The 25,522-nt window shown below is 40.0% G+C and overlaps 1 protein-coding gene across 2 annotated transcripts in view; it reads right to left on the bottom strand.

Moving 5' to 3' along the window:
- Positions 1-248: 248 nt before the first annotated feature.
- Positions 249-25,522, bottom strand: part of syne2b (spectrin repeat containing, nuclear envelope 2b) — a 524,337-nt gene continuing 499,063 nt past the window's right edge. For both annotated transcript variants that reach the window (XM_051919949.1, XM_051919950.1), the window contains 14 exons: positions 24,765-24,947; positions 24,535-24,672; positions 20,981-21,175; positions 20,449-20,728; positions 19,505-19,573; positions 14,373-14,497; positions 12,685-12,811; positions 9,342-9,553; positions 8,617-8,793; positions 7,541-7,669; positions 3,698-3,889; positions 3,239-3,301; positions 2,471-2,520; positions 249-1,383 (listed from right to left, as the gene is read on the bottom strand). In XM_051919949.1, the coding sequence (XP_051775909.1) occupies positions 1,173-1,383; positions 2,471-2,520; positions 3,239-3,301; positions 3,698-3,889; positions 7,541-7,669; positions 8,617-8,793; positions 9,342-9,553; positions 12,685-12,811; positions 14,373-14,497; positions 19,505-19,573; positions 20,449-20,728; positions 20,981-21,175; positions 24,535-24,672; positions 24,765-24,947 (2,151 nt within the window). In that variant the 3' untranslated portion in view covers positions 249-1,172. The remainder of the gene's footprint in view (positions 1,384-2,470; positions 2,521-3,238; positions 3,302-3,697; positions 3,890-7,540; positions 7,670-8,616; positions 8,794-9,341; positions 9,554-12,684; positions 12,812-14,372; positions 14,498-19,504; positions 19,574-20,448; positions 20,729-20,980; positions 21,176-24,534; positions 24,673-24,764; positions 24,948-25,522) is intronic.

The following is a 25,522-nucleotide window of genomic DNA, read 5'->3' as shown; positions in this document are numbered from 1 at the left end:
ACCCGACCTCGGCTAAGCGGAAGAGAATGGATGGATGTAATAAATTGTTCTTGTACTCCAAAAGTGGGCTTGCACATGTAAACGGGGTGTTTTAAGAAACTGTAACCCAGTTCCATACCTTATCTCATTTTGTGTGTGCATGTAAACTCAGTGACTGACATGGAAACGGGACCCACAGGGGCTGCTGTAGAAGAATTTATGTACAAGATATAATACCCTCAGCCTTGAGTCAGAACATCACACATCTGTAAGATTTTTTTTTTGGTTTATTAACAAGTAAAAACGTTTACACTGTACATCCCATAAATAGTGTTTGTAAAATATAATCAAATACTGTACAATCCAATTTGTTCTATATGTACCCATGTATTGCATACATTGCAGTCATATGCGATTTAGAATTAATCTAGAATATTAAAATAATTTAAAGAGAAACATCCCCTCCCTGTGCCGGGCAGTGCACTTTTTACACATATTTTACAATTAAATGGAGGCCAGAAGTCAAATGCAGCACATGGCTTATGTGAGTGCAGTGCCGCTTGGGCTTTACAGACAATGGCGTCTCACACCCAGACCCTCAAAGAGTGCGACAGAAATGACCACTCAGTAGGACTGGGCATGTATGCCCACACACAATTATCTCTTCTTATTATAATATAAAAAGAAGCCAATGATTAGAAAGAATTACAAACCCTGAAAATTATGTATCCCACTTGATCAAGAAGTTTTTAAATATCCTGAGACTAGAGAGTCTTTTTATTCCAAACGGTACAACATTTAACATATTTAAACTCTTTTGTTCTTTAAAAAAGCAATTCTCGACATACGCTTTGTCTGATTTTCTATATTTTCTACTGAAATAATGGTATATGAAAATAAAACTTTTTTTCTTTGATGTAGCTTAAATGAAGAAATCAGCAGCTGCTCCCACTCCTCCCCTACCCTCAGCATGAAAGCTATGAAATACCCTCCTCGCTGCGGATCGCACACACCCGCTCTTAAATCACAATATGTACAATGCTGGGTAGCACCCACAACATGAGGTGCCAGTTCCCAGTTGCCAGTGATGGTCCGTTCATGGCCTTTGTTCTTTATCTAGTTGCACAATCCCTAGTTATAGCGTATCAAGGCGTCTCCACTGGATCTGCTTTCTGTAGCCCATGCCATGTTGTTCACGTGGGTGGGGGTCCATTGGTGTATCGGAGCATGGGGTAGAAAGACCGTGCAAAGTTATTAGACATGGTGCAGCTAAAGTCCTCTTCTGAAAGTGGCACCAGGCAGGTGAGTATCAGCAGCAGCAAAAAGAGGAGCTGAAGAGGGAAGGCGGCACGGAAGACGCGGTAGAAGAAGGAGCGCCTGGGTGGAGAATCGTGCATCTCGGCCCTGCAGAAAAGAAACGGCAAGTAACTGAAGAGTCCGAGGAGTCACCAGTAGAAAAGAGAAACAGAAGGCATCTATGAGCCTGACCTTTAACATTTAGTCATGGTTACAGTTTGTGCCAGCCAACTGGCATCTTAATGAAAGTTAACAAATCTAACACAATTAGAAGAGGTCAACAGAGTGGGGGTTCTTCACTAAAGGCCATGGTATCTCATCAACAGCATCCAAATCAATTAGTTACACTTCTGCAAGTATGAGGCTGGCACACTCAAAATGAAAAGATCTCTTTTATGCTCACACTCTGTATGTAGGGTAGGGCTTTTTCAATCTTTCTCCATGACAACACCATAACTCCTTTTCTATCCCAGAATGCATTTTACACTCCTCTGACAGTCTTTAGGTCTTTGTTAACATCTAAGGATGAGCATTTCAAATGTGCCGTGTGTTTTTGGCAAAGTCATGAAACTTCATCCTGCACATCCGTTCTCAAGCTAAAAATGTAACAATACATTGTGCAAAAAAAAAATTATAATTTTCTATTGTCTACTTTTAATTAATAGACATGTTTGCCTATCTGTTTTTTTAATCTGATTTTTCCATTTGTGTGGGAAGCTAGCAGTTGCACAGATTAATGAACCTGGTCAGTCACTGGCTGCCCTTACTTATACTGGACCAATTAACCTAAAATGATACCCACTGAACACAAGTCGTGTGGCACAGTGGCACTGGGTCAAGCTGTCACCGTCTACCTGTGTGTTCTCAAGTCGTTTGACTTCATATCTAAAGACTATCATTACTAAATCGAGCGAGTAAATTAATGGATGTCTGTTAAACACGGCACAGTCAGTGTTCAAAAATCAACGGCCGTGCCGCAGATTTCACTATTGAAAGGCACAACTTTTGGCAAAATGCAGTCACAGTTATGAAGCCTTTTACTGTTTATAAAACAGAAGCAATGTTGTGTAAAAAATCCAGTGAGTGAAATCGCCATAAAGACACAAAAGTTAAGAAATTCCATTCAATCCCATTCTTTTTTTGACTTTAAGTCACAGCTATTGTTCATTTTCTTTTTTTTTTTTTCCTATTATACCTGATCCCAGTTGCAGTTTTGGCAGGATGGCTTGATTCCACACTGGCCTCCTAAATAGAAAAAGAAAGGAAAAGTTCAAGTCAATATAACTTCAGATATACAGAGCTTCAGCTATGATAAAAAATTGGGTTTTTGGAAAGAAGACTACCGTGTATACAACTTGTCAGTTAACTAATAATGAATTTAAATAATCGATCGATGGCTTCTGCTTTGAGTGCCACATACACTTTTACTGCAAAATGTTAAAGATAAAGAAAGCACCCCCAAGTTCCCCTTACCAAATATTGCTTCCTTTAAAATATAAAGCTTGTTACCCTCACCCTCAGTCCTCTGAACAACAATGTCCTCCCCAATCCGATGCCAGACAGTCTTTGAAACAGTGCCGGTTATGTGCCCTGCACCCAGCTAAATAACTTTATCGATGGACATTTTGTTTCAATTCACTTCACTGATTCGATTCTTTCAACTACCCATTTAGGTGAATCGATTCATTTGATTCATCAATATGTTTGGGGGGCAAGCAGCAAAAAAACAAAATACCAAACACTCGGAGAACATTTAAACTCCACATGGACAATTACTTGGTGCTGGGCTCACACCACCGGGGACACAGGATTTGGCAGGCTACACCGTGTCATTTTTCACACAAATGTCCCACAGTAAAACATAATGTTTAATTTATCAAATTACTGCATGCCACCAAACTGATAACTAAGAATTTGTATTATACTCTTTCTTACAGTAAAGATCCATTTTTGAAACACCAACCTTGGCTTGAGATACACCACCGTAGTCTGCTTCATCAAGACATGCAGAAGAAGAGCATTTATCCTGGAAAAAAATGAATTGATAAAACACATCACGATCATTTTAATAAAATCAGCATCTCATCTACAATGAAGTCTAAACTACTTGGGTTGTGGAAATCATGAAAATATGGAACTTTCATCATGTCTGGTCTTACAGTCCAAAGAAACTGAACCAAACAGGCTAAATAGGACAGGATATATATTTCTGGGCAAAACAGGGCTAAAAGTTATAAAAGGAAATTAAAATATTTACATCAGGTCCAGCTCCCCAGCTATAACGATCGTAATGAAAGACCAAGCCTACACTACAGATCGAAATGGATTCAAACATAGGCCAAGACTTGTAGATCACATTCTATTCTTATTACTGCCAAGACAATAGACCTTTGACAGTAACAAAATCATGGCAGATGCCTACCAGTTTCTCCTGAACAGTCTCGAGATCCTGGGAAACCTCCCGCAGCAGCAGTTTCAGCTTGGTGGCAATGACGTGGACCTTCTCCTTGGCTTCGGTGTAGTCCTCCTCGTTGGCTTTCTCTAGGAGGTGGCTGGAGATGTCCTGTAGAGAGTTCACGTGCAACTGCTTCTCCAGAAGTTCACTTTCCAGTTGCTGCAAGAAAGCAACTGATGAGCCAACAGATTTAAGGGCACCTTACATGGACCGAGAGGGGATGACCGGAAGGGTAGTACATGTCCAGTACTCTCTGGCCTCTGATACACAGGTAATAAGGAAGGCATGCATTTATAACACTACAACATTTGATGAGATATTTAAATGCACCAAAATTCCAAAATATACCTAGATTATTAAAGAAAAAAGTCAAACCTGTTAAAAAATAAAGTAACTGGATTCATTGAGCACTTTAGAAGCAGATTGGAAGGGCAATAAAGTCAGAGGGACCAATCATTTCTTCAATGGCTCCCAGTGTCTTCTTGTGTTTAATACATAATCCCATGGCTGACTTGTACAGCTTTACCTGACCTGCCGTTGGACTACATAAAGAATATCCTGCATTGCCACACTCCGTTCCTCACATACTGTTCATCTTGCAATGCTTCCTGAGTAATGAAGCCTTCAGCTCTACTGCATCCAGACCTTGGGGTGGCTTCTCTAAATTTACTGCGTCTCCCAAGTTTATTAATTCCTTTAATAGAACCACTGGAGTAAGAAGACCCTTAGCACACATAGACATTTTTACTTTCTCTATCAGCTGAATCCCTCCAATCAAGCCCTGATGATGTAACTCTGTATTTGGGTCGTGTTAATTTTTTCTATAATTGTGTCTTTTATTCCTGTTAATAGCTTCCTTGTGCTAATGATAACGTTAATGGACAGCGATTGTTAGGTTCCATTTACATTAATCACTTTGGAACTGCTTTGTGTTACGGTGTGTTTAAACAAACTCGTATCTTTATGCGTACGTGTCAATTAGTAATTTGTAAAATTTGTAATTGCATTTTACCTGTGAACTTGTTAGAGCGCTCTGAGCCTGCAGTCAGCGAAGAGCAACGTACAAAAATAAACTGGCGTTTAATGTTTCGGTTATTCGTCCCTATCTATTGCTATTTATTTGGCTTCTATTCTTTTTGTGCCTTTTTGAGTATAAGTGAAGGACTCTGTGCATGAGAAAGACACTGTATAAATAAACAGTACGAGCTGTATATACCCGGCGTTGCCCGGGGCAGAAGTAACCTAATCGGTCAAACACTTACATATATACCAAAGTAAACCTAATCGGTTAAACAGCTTCATATATACAGAAGCGAACCTAATTGGTCAAACAGTTATGAATGTGCAGAATGATTTTACAAACATTATGCGTGTTAACAATCATTAAAAAGAAAAGATTGAGGAACTGTTCTTCTATATGTGATGAAGCCACTAATAAGACAGATTTTTTTCAGGACCCAGCTGTTTCATAACTAAACTACTGCCACCCCAAAGTAATGCCTAATACTGGTTTTTGGGGTAGCTGTGGAATAAAAAGGGTGTTTTTTAGTCAGTAACAATCTGACAGTACCCTTCAGTACGGGCTGAAGGGTGCCTATGTAAGGTTTTACATCCTTCCCGTATGGAAAAAAAAACATACTAAACTTTTTTTTCATCATTACAGATAATCTCAGTCAAATCGAAGTACGCATTCTCAATTTATTTTTATCTAATTTTTACTTTTTCACAAAGCCATCCCATGCCAATTTGTATGAATAAACTTTTGCTAGAGAGTTACCAAAAGTTTATTCATGCACATATTTTAATACGGATAATCTATCTCTAATCAAGGTTCTCATTTTCATTGTAATTTAAAATAATAATAGATACTCATTTTTTTCTTCTGTTTTAGAAAAACCAATCTATGCCACCTGCGTCTTCGTCAAGTCAGCTTCATCCAGCTTCATCACATATAGAAGAAGACTTCCTGAATCTTTTCTTTTTAATGATTGTTAACACGCATAATCTTTGTAAAATTATTCTGCACATGCATAACTGTTTGACCAATTAGGTTCGCTTCTGTATATATGAAGCTGTTTCATCGATTAGGTTTGCTTTTGTATTTATGTAACTGTTTGACCAATTAGGTTTGCTTATGTATATAGATTAGCTGTTTGTCCGATTAGGTTCGCTTCTGTATATATGAAGCTGTTTAACCAATTAGGTTTATTTTGGTATATATGTAACTGTTTGACCGATTAGGTTACTTCTGCCCCGGGCAACGCCGGGTATATACAGCTCGTATATATATATATATACATATACACACATACATGCAGTTTTAATAACACAGAAATCAATATAAACATTAACATCATTATCATATGAGAATATGAAGTAATATATAAGAAGCACATTTCATATAAATATAAATTATTAAACAGTAAAATCTTCTTCTGTAATTTGCTACCGTGGCAATTTGTGTGTCTGTCCAGGATTTTAAATGACCTGTAGCTCGCAAACCGTTGCACCTATACACTTGAAATGTGGTACACATATAGTACGTCACGTCTACTATCCGCTTTATGGGTGATGATTGTTTTAGTCTTTTTATCTTTATTTTATTTTATTGTACAATAAAGTCCTATCTGCGCACAGCAGGGCAGCCGTGGGCGGATGCGTATGGTGTATTCACTCGATGTTATCGTGCATTGCGCTGTCAGTGGTATTTTGATAAAAGAATTTGAACAACATATAAGAAGCGTATAAATTATTAAACAGTAAAACATTAACATTTAAGAAGTAAAGTTACATTAAGTACTACTGCTGTGCCTTCGGGTATACGTCATTTTTTGTTTGCCCATTACATGCTTAAATGTATACATTTTTTGGTGCACCTACCCGAGAACACGCGACATATAACCGAGCGTGGGAGAAGCATGGATTTTAAACACGCGTTGAGTTGATGTGCTGGTCTCCCTCGTGAAATAACTGGTAATGTTTGACTAAAATCTACAGCGAGTAAAACGACATTAGCTCCTATTTTTTTTTTACGATCTCTGAGATGTTGCTTTTTTCGGTTCAAGGCTTCATAAGCTCTTTTATATTGTATGGTGTACTTATCCCAAACCATCATCTTTGAATGTTGCAAGACTTTCGCCTTGTATGTAGATCGGGGTAATTACATTCATTGCATTCCTAGTCTGAATCACAATGTGATTGTATGGGTGGTTACCTGGCACTGTAGGGTTGCCACCCGTCCTTTAAAATACGGAATCGTGCCGCGTTTGAGAATGAAATTGCGCGTCCCGTTTTGAATCAATACTGGACGGGATTTATCCCGTATTTTTTTTATAATTTTTTTTTTAAAGCAGCGTCTCATGCAAATCATCCCACACGCATTTTATGAAGATGCCTCCTTTCCTACTTTTGATTGGGTAATACTTGATGTCATCGTTAGTTTGATTGGTGTTTTTAACTGTCCAGTGAGTAGGGCGTGTCTTTCAACCGTAAGCAGATTTTTTGCACTGGTATCACTGACCTCGACGACGGCGACGTTATACGTCAAAAATAAATTACGATAAATGACGATTTTAGCGATACTTTATTACGACGGCGGCTACATAGACATGATCAAATAAAAACAAAAAAATCAAATAATCATTCTACATTTTCAAAACGTCGAAAAAACGACGGAATGAAAAAAAGGCCCACCCGACAACCCACCCATTCCATTTTTATATATATAGATTAACATTACGAGTTTAAATATTAGCTTCTGCACTTTATGCTTTTTGAAGAGCCCCACGTAATAGAAACAGCCATTGTTACCTTCAGTGTTGTCTGATGTTTCAGGAGGATGGAGGATTCAATGTTAGGCTCACTGAGGTCCACAGTGAACCTTCTACTCTCAGCATGAGCAAGCCAGAGTAGCAGGTTGTGTGTCGTTTCATGGAAATCCTGAAACATGAAGGACACTGTTAGACGCTACCAACTCTTTAAACCAGTGGTCCCAACAACTTCTGTTATTATTTTTCCACCTTGCCTAGTCTTACCATTATACATATGCACATAACCTTTGGAACAGATGCTCACAATGATTTAATATTAACCAAGGTCTGATTTTCTTGAACTTCTCCACTGACTGCCACTGTGGACTTCTCTTTCTTTGTCTGCAGAGTTTGACTTCCTTATCTCTCTGCATCTCATTGGAAACAATGTCTTGCGCCACAGTGGTATGCATTTTATAAATCATGCATCTGGATATATTAAACATTGTGATGGACAGCTGGGGTCCTTTCCTGGCCAGGAGGCAGTCATAAAGAAAGGACCAGGGGAGCAGATATGCATGGGGTTCTGCCTCCCCCAGTGCACTAGATGGCATCCCCCCTAGGTTGCAGCCACGCCTTAGATTCCATGGGAGTTGGAGTTTGACCCTGTGAGGGCATCCAGGGGGAGCTGCAGGGCCCTACTTTGTTGGGAGAACATTCCAGACCTCGCTAACGAGCCACCTGAAGAACTCACAGGTGCAGCATAAAAGGAACCACCTGCCTTCATTCGTGGAGTCAGGAGGAAGAGGATGAAGCTTGCCGGAGGAGGAGTGGAGGTGGAAGGACTGAGACAAAGAGAAAGAAGGCAAAGAAAGTGCTGTTTTATTGTGCTGTGCTTATTGTTATGATGTGCTTGGTGCAGCTGTGGGGATCGAAAGGAAAGCACTTCCCCATGAAAAAAACATATGCTGGTCTTGAACTTGTGCTTGGTGTCTGTCTGTGTCGGGTTTGGGGAGCAGGTGCACCCCCTGGTGGCCTCAGCATTCTTCCGCTCTCCACCAGCCTCTAAACTCTTTGTTATACTGAATCAGCGATCTTGGGTGTTACGTGTGGATTTAGCTTTGAAGATGGACTTACCTGGCACTGCATGAGCGCCACCTGCAGTCCGTCCTTCCAGTTCTCCAGCTTTTGAGTCACCTGTTTCCAAGTCTGGTTTACAGATTTCAGCTGCTCTTGCACCCTGGCACTGTTGTCCTTGTTCAGGTTAATGGAGATAAGAAATGCCTTATAGTTGTCGTAGGCCTTCTGAATGTCCTGTGTTAGACAGTAGATAGAGTTAATGGTCTCGAGCAGAATGTCGGCACTAGAACCTATCTGACAAATAACGGGGACTTCAGATTTTGATGGCATGCGTCCACTTTTATGTCAGCCTGGGAGTGATCAACTGAAACAGACTATAGCTCTAAGGGAGGAAATTAGAAAAACTAAATTGATGTTGGGAGACAAGCACATTCCACTTAGATAAAGTAAAATGTCATAAATTAGTTAGAAGGTTTTTTGGTTTTAATTTTTGACAGTTCTTTTCAAAGAATAACTAAATTAAAAGTCCTTGTAGCAATAGTATCTTATCATGGCAATTTGACTTTCAAGTTCAGATAATCCTTGGTAAATCAGGATTAAAGTGTCTAGCCAAGTTCTAATAAAGTCGGATGAAAGCATTTTTGAAACAGCGTATGATTTATAACTGCTTATGCACTACAATTCTACTTAATTGAGAGCCGATTCATATTCGGAGACCCCTAGGTTGCTCAGTTCTTGTCGGCCTGGCTTCTCGCTGTATTGAATAAATATCAGTGACCCACCTTGAGTTTTTTGACATTGACCTCAGTGTCTTCAATGCTTCTGAGTGAATCTAGCTTTTGCAGCTGGTCCAGCTCTGGACCGATCTGGGAGAGCCAAGAAGAGATTTCTTCCAGGTCACAATTCACTTGCTGCTCCTGCTGAAGATCTTGCTTCATTCTTAGCTCATTGTTGAGCTGTTGGGCTTGAATCAGTTCCCAGCGTTCTATGACTCCTGTAGTGGGATGAAGTGGAGAGATCAGCAAGGCAGTTAAATGAACAACAGCATCTAGCTATGTGAAGAATACTGGGCTAGATTATTGTTGAAAGGTTTCAATGGTCACGACAAAACATTTTGGCAGTTGTCAGTCAAGACACGACCCATGGGACTCCGTAACAACGCACTTCCTATCCCCATGTACCGTGCTACGACTGGCAGTGTGCCAGCTGTGTATTCTAAAGTTTAACAGCCTTTAAGTTTTTATGCATTAATTATTGCAAATGTTTGATCTTTTTTTCAGAATGCCAAGTCATTGAAATGACTGCACACGTGTGCATGGGAGGCAGCTAAACGGCTTGAAAGAGGGTTAATTCCATGCTGGACCAGGCAGTGGCAGAGTGCACTGACTCTTTCTTTCTTCTGCAGACCAACTACGGGAAATTCTGCCTGGGCCCGATGACGTCACTTCTGGTTCCGGGCCCAATGATGTCACTTCCTCTATCTGGCTTTAAAAGCGCAATTTTGTCTGTTACAAATCAGTTCAGTTGAGGACTCAGCTCTGTAAAGAGATACTGCTGAATTTTTTCTTTGCTTATGGACAGATCTTCTAAGTATACAGGGTGGCTACCCCAAAGATTTTTGTTGTGTCCTTCGCATTATTTCACACTACACAATTACTATAGAAGTACTGATGCACAAAATCTTCTAAACCTTCAAAATACGCTATCAGTCAAATCATATTTCGAGCAGGCATTGGGACCAGGATGAATGAATGCCACCAGCCAAAATATGCCAGTAATGCCAAAGGGTAAGCAGAAGGCAAGCATGGTGGGCTCATTGCTGCTAGGAGAAGCTTTGGGTTTGGCAGTTAATACAGCCTAAGAAGACTAGGATAGCATAGGTGACCTGGGAGGACCAAATGAGCATGTGATGCTGCTCTCAGCACATAGTGACATCGAGACGAGTGGCATACTCAGACATGAGTAAACCTGTGATGGGCTCCTAAATAAATAATCCAAAAGGGATATTCTGTTTACAACAAATAGTCATTTTTTAAGTTGCTTTGTCCTGAACTGGATCACAGGGGTCTGCTGGAGCCTATCCCTAAGGCAGGGAACAAACTCTGGACGGGGTGCCAGTCCATCACAGGGCACACACATACACCACACACTAGGGCCAATTTAGAATCGCCAATTTACCAAACCTGCAAGTCTTTGGATTGTGGGAGGAAACTGGAGCACACTGAGGAAACTCACACAGACATGAGGAGAACATGGAAACTCCACGCAGGGAGGCCCTGGGACATGAACCCTGGTCTCCTTACTGCGAGGCAGCAGTGCTACCACTGTGTCACGCTACAATAAACAGTCCTTAACCAAATTTTATTTAGCAAGTGTTGTAGTGGCTAGTCTTACTACCTCTCAGCTCCAGAATCTATGGTTGACATATTGGCCTAGCTGCTGCCTACATGGAGTTCTGCATGTTCTTCTATTTTTTTTTTTTACCATATACCAAAAACATATGGATTAAATGGATTCTGGGGTCTAATTTTGTTCAGTGTGTGTGAGTGAGCACTGCAGTGGACTCGTGTCCTGTCCAACGGTGGTTCCCATCTTGCACATTATGCTGCCAAGATAAACACCATCATCCAGTAATACTAAACTGGATAAATAGGTTTGGAGTTACATTATGAATGACAATAAATGACAGATGGATGTGCCTAATAATGCATATATTTGTACTCATATAACATTCTCAAATGCAATTATTTCAATACAGGTTCACAGGGCCCAAAGCCAATCATTCCAACAAGTTGGCAAAACATACTTTACCAGGGTGCCAAGTCATACATACTGGGGTCAGTCACAAACTGCCAATCCCTACCTTTTGGGGATGTGGAAGGAAAATCTGATTATTCAGGGGGGAAAACACACACAGACACTTGGAGAAGGTGCAGACTTCACATGGAAGATTTGATGCAGGATTCAAACATAAGATGCTGGATCAGCGAGTGATCCAGTAACCCTAAATACTACACTGCGCTACTCAAAATATACGGAAGTCTAAAAATTGAATTGAAACTCACTCAACATTTTGGCAGATTAACCTTGCGGTAGGAGGCAGGAACCAGAGAGCCATAATGATCTGCAGACAAATGCATTAATCTCAAACCCAGTGAAGAATCCTGCCACAGTAACTGACAAAGTCAGCTTAATGCTGATCTTGGCAATTTAAACAAGGAACCTGTATCTCCAAATGCACAAGAAATCTGATCAGCGCTCACCCAAAATAAAAAGTGTACGCCATTACATATGGTGCACAAATTGGGTCTTCAAGTGAAAGATTAGGTCACAGGTGTCGAACGCCGGTCCTCGAGGGCCGCAGTGGCTGCAGGTTTTCATTCTAACCATCTTCTTCATTAGTGAGCCGTTTTTACTGCTAATTAACTTCTTTTGCTTTAGTTTTAATTAACTTGTCTCAGGCCCCCTAATTGTCTCTTTTTCCTTAATTAGTAGCCAAACAATAATGAGACATCAAACAAGCCACCATATGACTAGCTCACTTGTTCCCATCACATAATATCTGAAAATAAATAAAGGTGAAGGTCTCAGTAAGGTTGATCTCTCCGGTCACCAAAACATTTTGACGGTGTCCTTAGAAAAAACAGAATAATCAACAGATTTGGAAATGTCTGCTGTGGCAGAATGAGAGCAGCAACAAGCCATTGAATTAAATAACAGGCTTAATTAACAGCAAGAATCAGCTTCTCATTAAGAAACTGTTTGGAGTGAAATTGGTTGGAGTTTGAAATCCCAGTTTAGCTGGTCATCTGTTGGCTCGTTTCACGTCTCATTTCTGTTTGGCTGCCATTTAATGAAGAAAAGAATCAATTCAAAGGACTGAATCCTTAAAAACAGGGCAATTAAAAAGAAGGGAAAAGGAGTTAATTAGCAGTGAAAACTGGTCACTGATTAGGAAAAGGGTCAGAATGAAAACCTGTAGCCACTGCGGCCATCCAAGCCTGGAGTTCGACACCCCTGGATTAGGTGAACAATAGACGGTCACTAACATTTAAGTAGTCCTGGGAATCAGTTTGAAATTCTCCACACCTGACAGCACAAGACTAGTGACCAGTTACTAGTTACCTGTTTGTTTGTCAGCAGCTCGGAGTCCAACAAGGCCCTGTTCGTCTGTCTGGGGCTCATCGTTGAGGATTAGCTTAACTCTTTTGACGGTGTCGATGGTGTCACTGCATTCAGACATCAACTTGGCCTGAAAATGCAATAGAAAATTGTATTTTCTCCTTTCCATCAAAGCAGGCTCACCACATTTATACAGCTGCAGGTGCTGCAGCCCTTAAGTAAAATTGCCACAAAAGTAATCGCTAGAAAAACTTCTACACCAGGACATAAAGCTCACAAAGAATCCAAACACACATGTATTGTGGAGTATGTGTGGAGTACAAGTCCAAGGAGGTTCTGCTCGAGCTTTATAATGCACTGGTGAGGCCTCATCTGGAGTACTGTGTGTAGTTTTGGTCTCCAGGCAATGAAAAGGACATAGCAGCACTAGAAAAGGTCCAGAGAAGAGCAGCTAGGCTGATCACAGGGCTACAGGGGATGAATTATAAAGAAAGATTAAAAGAGATGAGCCTTTTCAGTTTAAGCAAAAGAAGATTAAGAGGTGACATGATTGAAGTGTTTAAAATTATGAAGAGAATCCGTACAGTGGATCAAGACTGTCATTTTAAAATGAGTTCATCAAGAACACAGAGACACAGTTGGAAACTTGTTAAGGATAAATTTTGCACAAACATTAAGAAGTTTTTCTTTACACAAAGAATGATAGACACTTGGAATAAGCTACCAAGTAGTGTGGTAGACAGTAAGACATCGGGGACTTTCAAAACTCGACTTGATGTTTTTTTGGAAGAAATAAGTGGATAGGACTGGCGATCTTTGTTGGACTGAATGGCCTGTTCTTGTCTAGATTGTTCTAATGTTTTAATGTATTCATCCATGTTTCAAGTTGATAGTTGTACTACAGGGATGCCGACAGCTCACCAGCAGCCTTCAGCTCTAGATGGAGGAGCCAATCTCCCACAACAGCTTGTCGTCAGATCAGTGAAACCACAAAAACAGCAATAAACAACATGCTGTACGAAAACGTGTCTGCCCTAGAGATCACAATGAATCAGGTCATCAAATCTTTACGTCTCCCTAGCAGAACACCCTCGCAGAGGAATGCCAATGGTGTCCCTACTGGAAGTGAAGCTGGGGGCTATGTTTCTGCAGAGACAGCATCAAGTGACATGTCAAACTTCAAACTATTTTTTGCTTAGCATTTATTTTGTCAATTTGTCGATCATGAAAACTTTTCCTGTACAAAAATGGCTGCCACTCATTCGGAGAGAGGAATAGGAATGACCCTTAGGCATGGGAACTGAGGTGTACATGAAGAGGCCTCCTTCATATGTGCCGTCAAGTTGTTTTGTCAGTTTACAGTTCTACTCTTGATTAATATTTTGAACTGCCAAGAGGGCATCCCCCCCAACTGCCACCAGCAAGACTAGAACAGTGTAATAAAGTGAAGTGATACCCTCACTCCCAATCTTCAAAGGCAGCCATCAAGAGAACCCCAAGAGCATCTTTTCACACAACTGGACCATTCAGCCCACACTTCTAGTTTTAGAGTAACTAATAATTATAGAGTATAAAGCACAGAACATGGCGCCTTGTGAGACAGAGTAGGCTAAAACACAAAGAGCTTTTCACAGACTAATCACTCCACTTGTCACAAGATGGCAGAAGAAACAAGGAGTTATGGGACTCACATAGCCAGGTTTGAATGGTGTGCTTGTGTCCGGAAGGCTGGAGGGGAGGCCTTCAAACTCTTGGTGCAGCGGACGTTTCCGACCATTCTGATGCTGCGGAGAATGCCAACTGGGAGGTTCTGATCCTGAATTTCAATGAAAATTGGAAACACAAAAGCTTATTAACAAATCTGCAGGTGCAGGAAGACAAATTATTAGCTTATAATAATAACAATAGGTGCAGACATATTATTAGGTTAAGCACACTTTTAATACGGTCTAGGCTGTATTCTGAGAGCCACTCCATTTGTGGCTGCATTCTTCCACCATTTCATGGCTTAGTAGCATTCTACAGAGCATTATGTTTTATTAAACTCATGAATTTTCATTTAAAATTAAATGATAGTTCAGAAAGAACCTGTCTCTGGGTTGGTGTCTGTAAATGTACAAGCGTAGTCTGAGTAGCTCAAATTGTTATATCACTGTCTGGCTGAATCTAAAAGCACTGTTGTTATCGATACAAGTCACTTTAAATAAAAGCATCAGCTAAATCAATAAACAGACAATGTGATGTAAATGCATGAAAGAGATGTGTTGTTACAAGGTGAGAGGGACTTACAGTATGAACAGGGCATACAATACATGAGGGAATAGAATTTTACTGCAACCCAACCGCCTGGTGATCAATTCCTTAGCTCAACACCTACTGCGTATTTAAAGTTCATTAATTACAGAGACTTTATGTCCTTGGTTTATCAGTTATTAGCTTTGGTCTGTGTTAAGCCACCTGATTAGTTAGAACTAACCAGGTCCTACCATAATGACCATAGTTCGGCTTTGTGCTAAACCTCTGTGTGTATCTTAATCTTTCTCTCTTTAGTTTATATCAGAAAACTGTTGAATATATCAAAAGACGTTATGTTTAGAGTATATAATGCACTAGTGGGACTGCCTCTGGAGTATTGGGTGCAGTTCTGATCATCACGTTAAAAGAAAGACATAGCAGCACTTGAAGATGTGCAAAGGAGAACAACCAGGTGCATCCCAGGAGTTAAGGACATGTCCTACTGTGACAGACTCCAAGAATTAAACCTGTTTAGTCTCAAGCAGAGGAGACTGTGTGTGGACCTCATCCAGGTTTTCATATCCTCAAAGGCATTGATAAGGTAAATCTGCCAACATTCTTTTAACTTAATGATGAATCACAAACTTGGACAGCAATGGAAATTAAAAGGTGCATGTAGGACTGAAGCCAGGTGGTGCTTCTTTACGCAAAGAATTTTTGAGATCTGGAACAAACAACCGAGACACAGAGTTGAAGATAAAACTTTAACAACCTTTAAGAAGTTTCTGGAGGAGATATTGGGACAGCTTGGCTATCAGCTAAACAAACAACCCTGATGGACTGAATGTTCTCCTCTCATTTGTCAAACATCTTATATTCTCTTCAACATGACTGCAAAAATATGAAACACACATTTGGATTTTATTCTGACAGAATTGCTTCTTTCCCGGAGTAGTCAATGTATATGAATAAAGTGAACAGTTGTGTGTTAGTTTTGAGCAGCCATAATCCAGGAGTTCTGTAGTTTCTCTGGGTTTTCATTCCAGCTAACACCTTAACCACACATCTCCTGCACTTGCTTCAATTAATTCCTTTTTTCCATACTTTTAATGAGTCTATCATATGAAATACAGAAAACAAAGTGGTGTTTTGGTAATGGGTTCACATTTGTTTACTTGATATTTAATATTTTCATATTTTACAATGCTCACAAGATTTCTTTGTAAATTAATTTTATAAAGCTCCTACTCTTGGTATAATTTAAGAGCGCTAACATAATATTCTGAATCTCTCTTAATCCAGGAGGGGATTCACAGGGAACCAGAGCTGATCCCAGCAACTTTGGGTAGGGAACAAAATCAAGTCTAGGAGGGGTGCCAATCCACCGCAGGCTCCACTCACATGAGGCCAATTTAGAATATGTAATTTACCAAATACATACAGTGCATCTTCGGGAATATGACAAGAAAACCAGAATACTGGAGTAAATTCCACACAGGTAAAAAAAACCATGCTGACAACAACGAGGAACAGGAGTCAAAAACTGGGCATGCAGTCTGTGAAGCAGTAGTGCTTACAACCGCCACCACTGGACCACTGGTTTGACTGGCTGCTTACAATGAGCAGGCACAGATCTGAATAGAACTCATTAATATGCTCTTTAACGCCGCAAGTCAAGACAAAAGCACAGGCTGATGAACTAAAAATTGCACTTTACCAATTTGATTTCAAAGGAAATGCAGGAGGGCATGAATGAAAATCCAAAGGAAAACTATTCTGCTTTAGGCAATCTAGCTGAAGGAAAAAAATACACAAAGACACCACAGGTGTCAAAGAGCAAGGCTACCCATTACTTCGGAGGGTAATGAGAATGTACACTAGGGGGGAATGCGCTGCACAGTGAAAAAGCTGCTGCATGATGGGACATGGGCCGATTAAAATGTGTATATGGATATAGCCCAATGAAAATGATGATTGGAAATATATCTACGTACTATATTATTATATTATATTATATTATATTATATTATATTATATTATATTATATTATATTATATTATATTATATTATATACCAGTAACGGCACACTGCAGGATAACGTGCAGTGAATACACTCGACTTCAGCATTCCTAGTTTTCATCCTCTTTCTCTGTACGTTTAGCATTTGTTTGCTCAGAAGTTGATGCTCTTGCTGCTTCCTGAGCTGCTCTTCTTTTCTCCACCCTAGCGGCTCGCTTCTGCTCTTCTTTCGTTGGCATCTTTTCACATTAAAACTGATTAAGTCAGTGTTTGTGTTGTAATTACTTAGTACATTTTCTTTAATTTTTCACTTAAGTTGGCACTTAGGTCCTCAATCTGCCTCAAGAATGATTTAAGATATGAAGAGGTAGGGGTAGTGACGCCGAAGAGGGTAGGGAATGAGAACGGCACTCGTATGCATGCACCGCACAGCCACCCTGCTGCCCACTGCCAATAGTTGATTCTACAATAAAATATAATAAAAATAAAAAGAGGAATAACCTTGGAGGTCAATCATTACCCCGAAATTGTATAGTAGATGTCACGTAGTATATGTGAACCAAATTTCAGGTCACTAGGTCAAACGGTTTGCGAGCTACAAGTGATTTAAAATCCTGGACAGACAAACAGACAGCCACGGTAGCATATTAAATATAAAGATATTATATTATATTATAATTCCCTAGGGAGAGCCGAGGACATAAAAGTGTGGGCTGATCTGCTTGGCCTGCTGCCACAGCAACCTTTACCGGCAAAAGTGAAAAGAGATGTGCTGTAATTTAACAGTGGACACTGACTAATTATAAATGTGAATAGGAAATGCGGGAAAATAAAGAGCCATATTACAAATATAAACTGGAAATAGGTTGTAGAAAATGTACACGTTGGACACCAATGACTGAACATATAGTACACCGTGCAGATGTACTGATAAATAAACAGTACTTGCATGGGGTACCATTTTGTTTAAAAGCATCACAAGCATCAAAAAAAAAATAATCATGTTATAATGGTAGAAATTTATTATTCAATTCATTTGATGTGAAAAGCCAATATGGATATACAGTAACAAATGTGTAAAACACCAATGGCCACAATGTTTAGTATATGAATGGATATGTACCTAAAGTAGGTGTCAAAGGCACACGTTTTAAAGTGAATTTCATACAGCAATTTGTATTAAAAATAAAAATAAACTAAAACAGACAAATAAAAGGGAAAAAAGCAAGTGACACACTTTCATTGGCTAAGCATTCACATGTTCACAAAGATGTACACAAAATAAATGAGAGTCTCCTTCCATCTGCCCATCCTTTTTCTAAGCCCCTTATCCTTTTCTGAGTCGTGGTGACACAGTGTGTATCCTGGCACCATTTGGCACAAGGTGGCAATCACCCCGGATGGTTTAGTCAGTTAAATGTGCCAGGTAACAGTATTATAAATCCTACGTGGACAACCCTCTGCTAATAACTGAGCAAAATATGACATGCAAGTGGCAACCTTCATCCCTAGAAAGCCACAGCAGCTTTTTATTTTAGCACTAATAATAATAATAATAATTATACTGTAAGTCCGACATCCACTTTGACTAGATGTGTAATGTGACATCAGCTTTACAAAGAACCAAAAGTCTTTTCTGGCCACGGATAGAAGGTGAAAGCAAGTCCTAGATGGGATATTACTCCACTCCATTATTTCAGGATAATTAAGGAGCAGTCAAGGATTCATGGAACATGGGATATAAAGCCCACATGTGGAAGCATCAGTGAGTTAAAGACATATTCAGGGAGAGACTACAATGCTGCCATGTAGTTCAGTACACACTGACATGGAAACAGAGGAGAACAATATAAACTATGAAAGGAACCCTTGTTAAAGTGTATCCTAAATGAAATCCAGTAGATAATCAAATTCTATAAGAAGTACAGGAGTAAACTTGGCCTCTTAATATAAGCTTGGCTGTAGCCACTCTGGCCACCAAGAAATCATACAGCTGTATTACCCGGTTTGTGGAATTAAAATAATTTGTTGAATTAAAATAAAACCATTCAATTGTTGAAATGTTTTTTCTCAAAAGTAAAATAAAAATGTTGTGAACGCCAGCTTGAAAGATATAAAAACCCACAGTGAAACTGAAATTGGGGTTGACGTCTTTAGGTGTTATGAAGATAAATCGGGTCATCCCTCCAGACCCACTCTTGTTACTGATGCTACCACCACCTTGATATCACACATGTTTCTAATGCACGGACATTTTGGTTCCATTCCCATACAGCCCCACATCAAGATGCAGGCAACACTTTTAACATCTGCAGACCAGGGGAGAGTGCGTGTTAAAATCTGTTATCTATAAAGGCATTAGTAAGAAAAACAGCCAGTAAAGGTCTTGCATAGAAAGCACACCTTGGCCCCCACATTGCAGCGAGAATATTCATTCCAGGGCATGCATTATAAACTGAAAAATATACACTATGGTGAAACAAAAAAATGCAAGGGATGTGTGAGAGGAGGGGAAACACGGCCATGACTAGGTGACAACATGATGACACATGCAGAGGCAAGTGCCTACCAGAGGTGGCGCTCAGAGTTTGGGCAGTCACTTTAACAAAGGACTCAGGGCTTTCTGTGATTTGTACATCTGAAAGAAAAAAGTTTTAGGTGCTCCTTAAATCAGACACTACACACTTTGAAATTCATGTATCTGGGGAGGAACCCATGTTAGCATACAGGAATGTTGTCAGTTCCTCCATACTTGAAACTGCAAGAAGATAGAGTAACAAGAAATGGAGAGCGGTGACTTTGCTTTAGAAATGTTGTCCTATACCCTCCAATCAATGATGTCATATTTTAACAATAAAATTACCACTTGTGAAAACAAATTAATATTTAAATATAATGCATTAGCACCAACAGGATTCCTGGAAAGAGGCAACGCCTTAACTATTGTTTGCCTTTATGGCAGCTGAATGATACTTTAATTGGAAATCAGACTGACCAAAAACGTTTAAGCAGGGAAAAGGAAGCATCAGTGTGATTCTAATTTGGCATAAAACATGATATAAGTCGAGATGAACAAGATCGATTGAGAGAGGTTCAAGGAACTGGCTATCCGAAATAAAAAAAAAATCAACCAAAAACAATTGAACTACCTGTCCCGACAAATACTACAATGGAACAAACTCACACCTCTCGATCAGGCAAAAGGCCACCAAAAATCAGATGTTGATTGGATGGGACTTCTGTCTGTTAAATCTCACATTTGACAGTCTTAGCCTTATAGGCAGGTTGCGCTAAAAAGCACAAAAACCTTTGAAAAAATTAGAATTTCCAGGCAACCCAGTGATTGGGGCACTTGATAATTTCTTGTCAGTAGACCCAATATCCAAGCAAGCTGAGAAAGGAATGGTGAGCCACCTGGCACACATTCAAATGTCTGGACAAATCCTAACCAGTGAGAAAGCAGATGACGAGGCACCCAATAGACTGAGAAAACCAATCAAGCCAGTTTCTCACCTGACAACGCACTATAGTATGGTGCATCTTCCTCATCTTCATGAGACGAGGACCCGCCCACATCTACAGTGTGGTCCCATTCCAATGGGATGGAATCTATGCTGACAGGTGTCTCTCGGCCTGACCTCTCATGACCCATAGGTGGAGGCATCAGGTGGCACAATGACTGCCTGCCCGGTGACACTTCAGCGTCCATCTTCTCCTGCCATCCCAGAGCGGCCATGTCCCCTGAATCCTCCAGGTCTGTTTCTCTGTCAGATAGCTCTTTGTCCTCCATGACCTGCAAGAACAGAGAGGCGATCAGAAAAAGTTCTTTCCTTTGAAATGTAAAGAAAAATTAAACAATGACTAATCAGTAAATATAGAAATGGAATAAAATAACATGCAAAGCTTAAAGAAGAAAAACACAACAGGATTATTAGTAAGCTGCTGCCTTGGAGACAGTGGTAGAAGGACTGCCAAGGACATGCCAAAGCTCAGTCCAAGGAGAAGGGCATATTAGATCAGATTACAGGTAAACATGAGGACTTACAGAACCCTTGTTGATGAGTCTATGATGGAAACGAGCCACCCTCCCAAACACTTCCTGGCAATAGCTGTGAAGCTCCTCAAGCTCATCTTCAATGAGGACAGCATCCAGGGGCTCGCACTTTTGAATCAAGTTCTCCCCAAAGACAATCAGCTGGTCGATCTTGTTTGTGTTCAGTGTGATCTCCTGCTGGAAACCCTGCAGAGAAGCCTTACACTTAATATTCATCTCAGGAGCCACCATTCTATTCCAATTCAAACCGAGTCACCTTTGCATCACTACTATTTGTCAGGTCTGCAATTCACTTAACCTTGCCCAAACATATACTGTAACACCAGCACCTCATCATATTGTTTCATGGATGCTCAAAGCCTCCCTGTAACGTGCTGAGAGGTTTGATCTTGTATGTTCAAATGTCTTTCCAAAGCAGTGGAATCAAAACACATGCATGCTCACTGTCTTCCAAGGGTAGAAGAAACAATTCCATGAGCACTGCCAAGAAGCTGGTGAGCCAATAAATGGAAAAAGAGGCATCTGGATACACAGTAACACTGTCTGCTGCTTGATTGCACTGTCTCATGGAAAGAACCTCAAAAACAAAGGTGGGATGGTGAATAAGTTAAGACTTGAGTGGATTTCGCTACCTGTGTGACGCATTTACAATAACCACTATATCACCAACTCATTCCATCTGAACTTTGAGATTAAACATAAACATTAAAAAAGACAATTAAAATGATCTTTTCCTTAATGTATAGTGCATAAAGTGTAACAGAAATTGCAGCCTGGTGGAAAAAAAAAACCGTTCACCTATAAACTTCAGGGCTAAGCATCATGAACCTGACAATAATCAAAAAATATAGACGAAGCTGAAACATGCCTTGATCTTGTAAACTGTTATTTATCTGCGCCATGCCCAACAACAACAGTTACAACATTCAGATTCCGCACCATTTGATACCCCAAGATCACCAACCAATATGACCCCAAATACTCACACAGGGGTAATTCTGAGTCAGTACTCAACCTAACCTGCACATCTTTGGGATGTGGTGGTAAATGGAAACATCTAGAAAACAACACACTCGGATATAAGAACAATGGGCAAACATGGCTGAGACAGGTCAATAATTAAAGCCCATGGAGATGATGGGCAGCCCAGTAGTAACACTAATGAAATTAAGATTACTGGTTGCTTTAGGAAAACAGTGTGGATCTCTCTCCTAGACAGCATATGCCAGGTCAGAGAGACGACATTTCCTTCTCTCTTCCAGCACTCGCCTACAACCCTCAACAAGACTTCCATGTGTCTGCAAGCCAATATTCAGTTCAATCCTTCCAGCAGGCCCTACCCAGGTCTTCCTCATTAGTTTGTACTTTGTAAACTTCAAATAGGAGACACACAGGAGACACCCTCACTAAAGTCCAAAAACATCTGTTTGTGGAGAAGTAGCACATCCACTAAGAGGACCTTATCCAGGCTCACAGTAGTAACAGATGACGCCTATTACTATTATAATCTTAAAACAAATAATAATATGGGTAGAAAGAATCTATCACTCTTTTGACTCTACAGATGGATTAAGTGGGCTCTGATGAAGGATGGATGGAGTAGTATGTGTATTAGATGTCTCAGATGTTATCATTACTGATTATTACATGGACTTTTATTGGTTAGCATTACAATTTACAGAATTTCCTATTTTTTTGTGCTATTACTCTTTATAGTTATTATGTAGTACTAATAGGCTATGATGGGTCTCCCATAATATGCTCCATCTGGGCACATAATAAATAAAGAATGAGGCCCTTATTATTATGAGCATTAACAATTATGATGAAAGCCATAATTCCTTGCATGCTTCCATTTTATAAAGTCAATGTTACTTGCAGCAACAATAACATAAAAAACCTTATTATTATTATTATTATTATTATTATTATTAGTAGTAGTAGTAGTAGTAGTATACAAAACAAGCGTTGCATGTGTTGGAATCCGAAGAGCTATTTTATACCCTCATCCATTTTCCCCAGTGTGTACACTCCATTACAGAATTCAGAATTCCTGTAGCATTTGGCAAAGGGCACAAACCCATCCTGTGGGGCATGATCATTGATCACACATGCGCACACACACACACACATATATTCACTTGTAAAAGGTCAATTTGGAGTAACACATACTCTACCAGTCAAAAGTCTGGACTCTACTCTTTTGTCAAGATACCATTAAAAGGATAAAAAAACAGGCAAGACATTACTAGTGTTTCTAATGGCTATTATTGCTCGAAATGTCTGGCTTGTGATTTATTACTCAAATATGACTGCAAAGCCCCGCTTCAACAGCTACTCCTTCAGTGTCTTAACGGCCATTTCCCTTAGCTTATCCTAATTAGCCATGTGTAAATGCTGATTGGTTATTAAAGAAGCCTTGTAATGGCATGAGCACAGCTGAAATCTCTTATTTTGTTCACTTGGGTTGCAAGGTATTGGCATTCCTAAAGTTCAGTTCTTTGTTCAAAAATGGCCAAAATGAAACAGCTCCTTCAAGAAATGTCTCAGTCTATTGCTTTTCTTCTTGAGAATGAAGTTTATTCCATGTGACAGATTATCAAGGCACTGAAGATTTCATACAAAGTTGTCTATTATTGTCTTGAGAGAAGAGGGCGAACTGGAACTGACCAGGATAGAAAAAGAAGGAGAAGGCTCAGACATCACAGTGTGAGGTCTGAGAAACAAAAGCCTTACTGGTCCCCAGCGGGCTTCTTCCTTAAATGTATGTTACATACCAGTGTCATCTCCAACAGTTACACCAGTAATGTCTTCTCTGTACTTTTAAATCAATTTAACGGTATCTTGTTGAAACTTCTATCAAAAACATGAACATCTCCGGGAGATTCCATACTTTTGACAGGTACTATAGACATCATTGGAAGGTTGCAGAAAGCACACAGACATGGAGAGAACATGCAATCCTAACACAGAGAGTGACCGAGTCAAGAAGTGACCCCAAGTCCATTCAGCTCAAAAGCAGCAACTGCTAATTACTGCACTACTTTGATGCCGAGCTATTTTAAAAATAAACGCATCGTGAATTCTGAGAGATTGCTGATTCAGTTAAAGACTAATTAGGAGTAATAATGATATTAAAAATTCAATAATACAGAACAACTATATAGTTGAATATGAAACTGTCAGGGGGAGCAGTTTTTCTTTAATTTTCTACAAATTCTGAAGGTTTCTGTATGTATTCTGTAAATTTCCTAACCGTCTTATCCAGTTTTGCTTTAAGTTTTTTATCCCCCTATAAGGAGGATTGAAAAGTACAACATGTAAACTGATTTGTGCTTTCTGTAAATGAAAATGAATTTCCGAATTTAAATATTCCTCGTTTAGCTGAGAGTGACATGTTGCATTCTGGTTGCATGTACAAGTAAGAATTTCACTGTCCTGTGTACACATGACAATGCTAGTACTACTAACACAACTACTGCAAGCAGATTTCCACATTTGCTTTGTAGTGGGTAGGCTGACAACTAACTGGTGGACATACGTACATTAAGTTGCCGCATCTTATCTTCAATGTCGCTCTCAGAGAAGTGTTCCACATTGGTCAGCTGCAGGTCCATCTCTGTGAGCCACACTAGGATGTTATCTCTTGTGCCTTCAAATTCTTCCCGTTGAGACGTGAAATGCTGCCAAAGAGATGAGAAGGCATAGTCTGAGGGAATGACCTTACAGTACATGTCCTCACTGGGAGACGATCTCTAAGGAGCCGAGAGCTCACCTTCAGCCTTCGCAGGATGGCGGCCACTCTTTTCTGCAAGTTATCCCACCTTTGATTTCCTTCATGCACCATCAGTCTCAGCTTGCTGGCTGAGTCGGTGCGGTTCTCGCGGGCAAGCCTGCGGTACTGCTTATTGACCAATTCCAACTGGGTCAACCTCTCATGAACCTGTCTCTGGAACGCCTGTGTGACAAAGACAACTTTATTCAGACCCAGAGGATGACACACAGAATGACAGGAGCATCTCTGAGAAGAACAGCAGTCTAATTAGAGTGTGGGACTTAGCATAACACAGCGCACAATATCTTAGAAAAGTCTGTAACCTACATCTACAGGCATCTACATCCACTTTCTGCTTTTATTCGCACCATTCTTAGCTATACAGAGAAACACATCTGCTGTGATGGACCCTCATTAGGGAAAGGCTGGGCCTAGCAGCTTAGACTTCAAGTCAATGTTGACAGTTCAAGGAATGCATGGTCATTTAACCAACAAATATCAAATGTTTGAAAACAACTGTACTACAGTCAGGTGCACAAGATCATGGCAACCATAGAAAGATGCTATATGAATTAAAGATTAACTGTTTGAATATCTTACATCTCAATACTGAATCTCAACTAACCAGGAGGTGCAAATTAGAATCCCCACAGTAAATGTTCTTCCCACCTTGAATAAACGAGCCCCTACAGTAAGATTGGGGAGCTTGCAATGGAAAAGACCCACCTCTTCCCAAACCAAAAAAAAGCACACAGACA

The sequence above is a fragment of the Erpetoichthys calabaricus genome, chromosome 16 (assembly GCF_900747795.2).
Source record: "Erpetoichthys calabaricus chromosome 16, fErpCal1.3, whole genome shotgun sequence".
In the NCBI taxonomy this organism is placed as follows: domain Eukaryota; kingdom Metazoa; phylum Chordata; class Cladistia; order Polypteriformes; family Polypteridae; genus Erpetoichthys; species Erpetoichthys calabaricus.
This window is presented reverse-complemented; position numbering and strand designations above follow the sequence as displayed.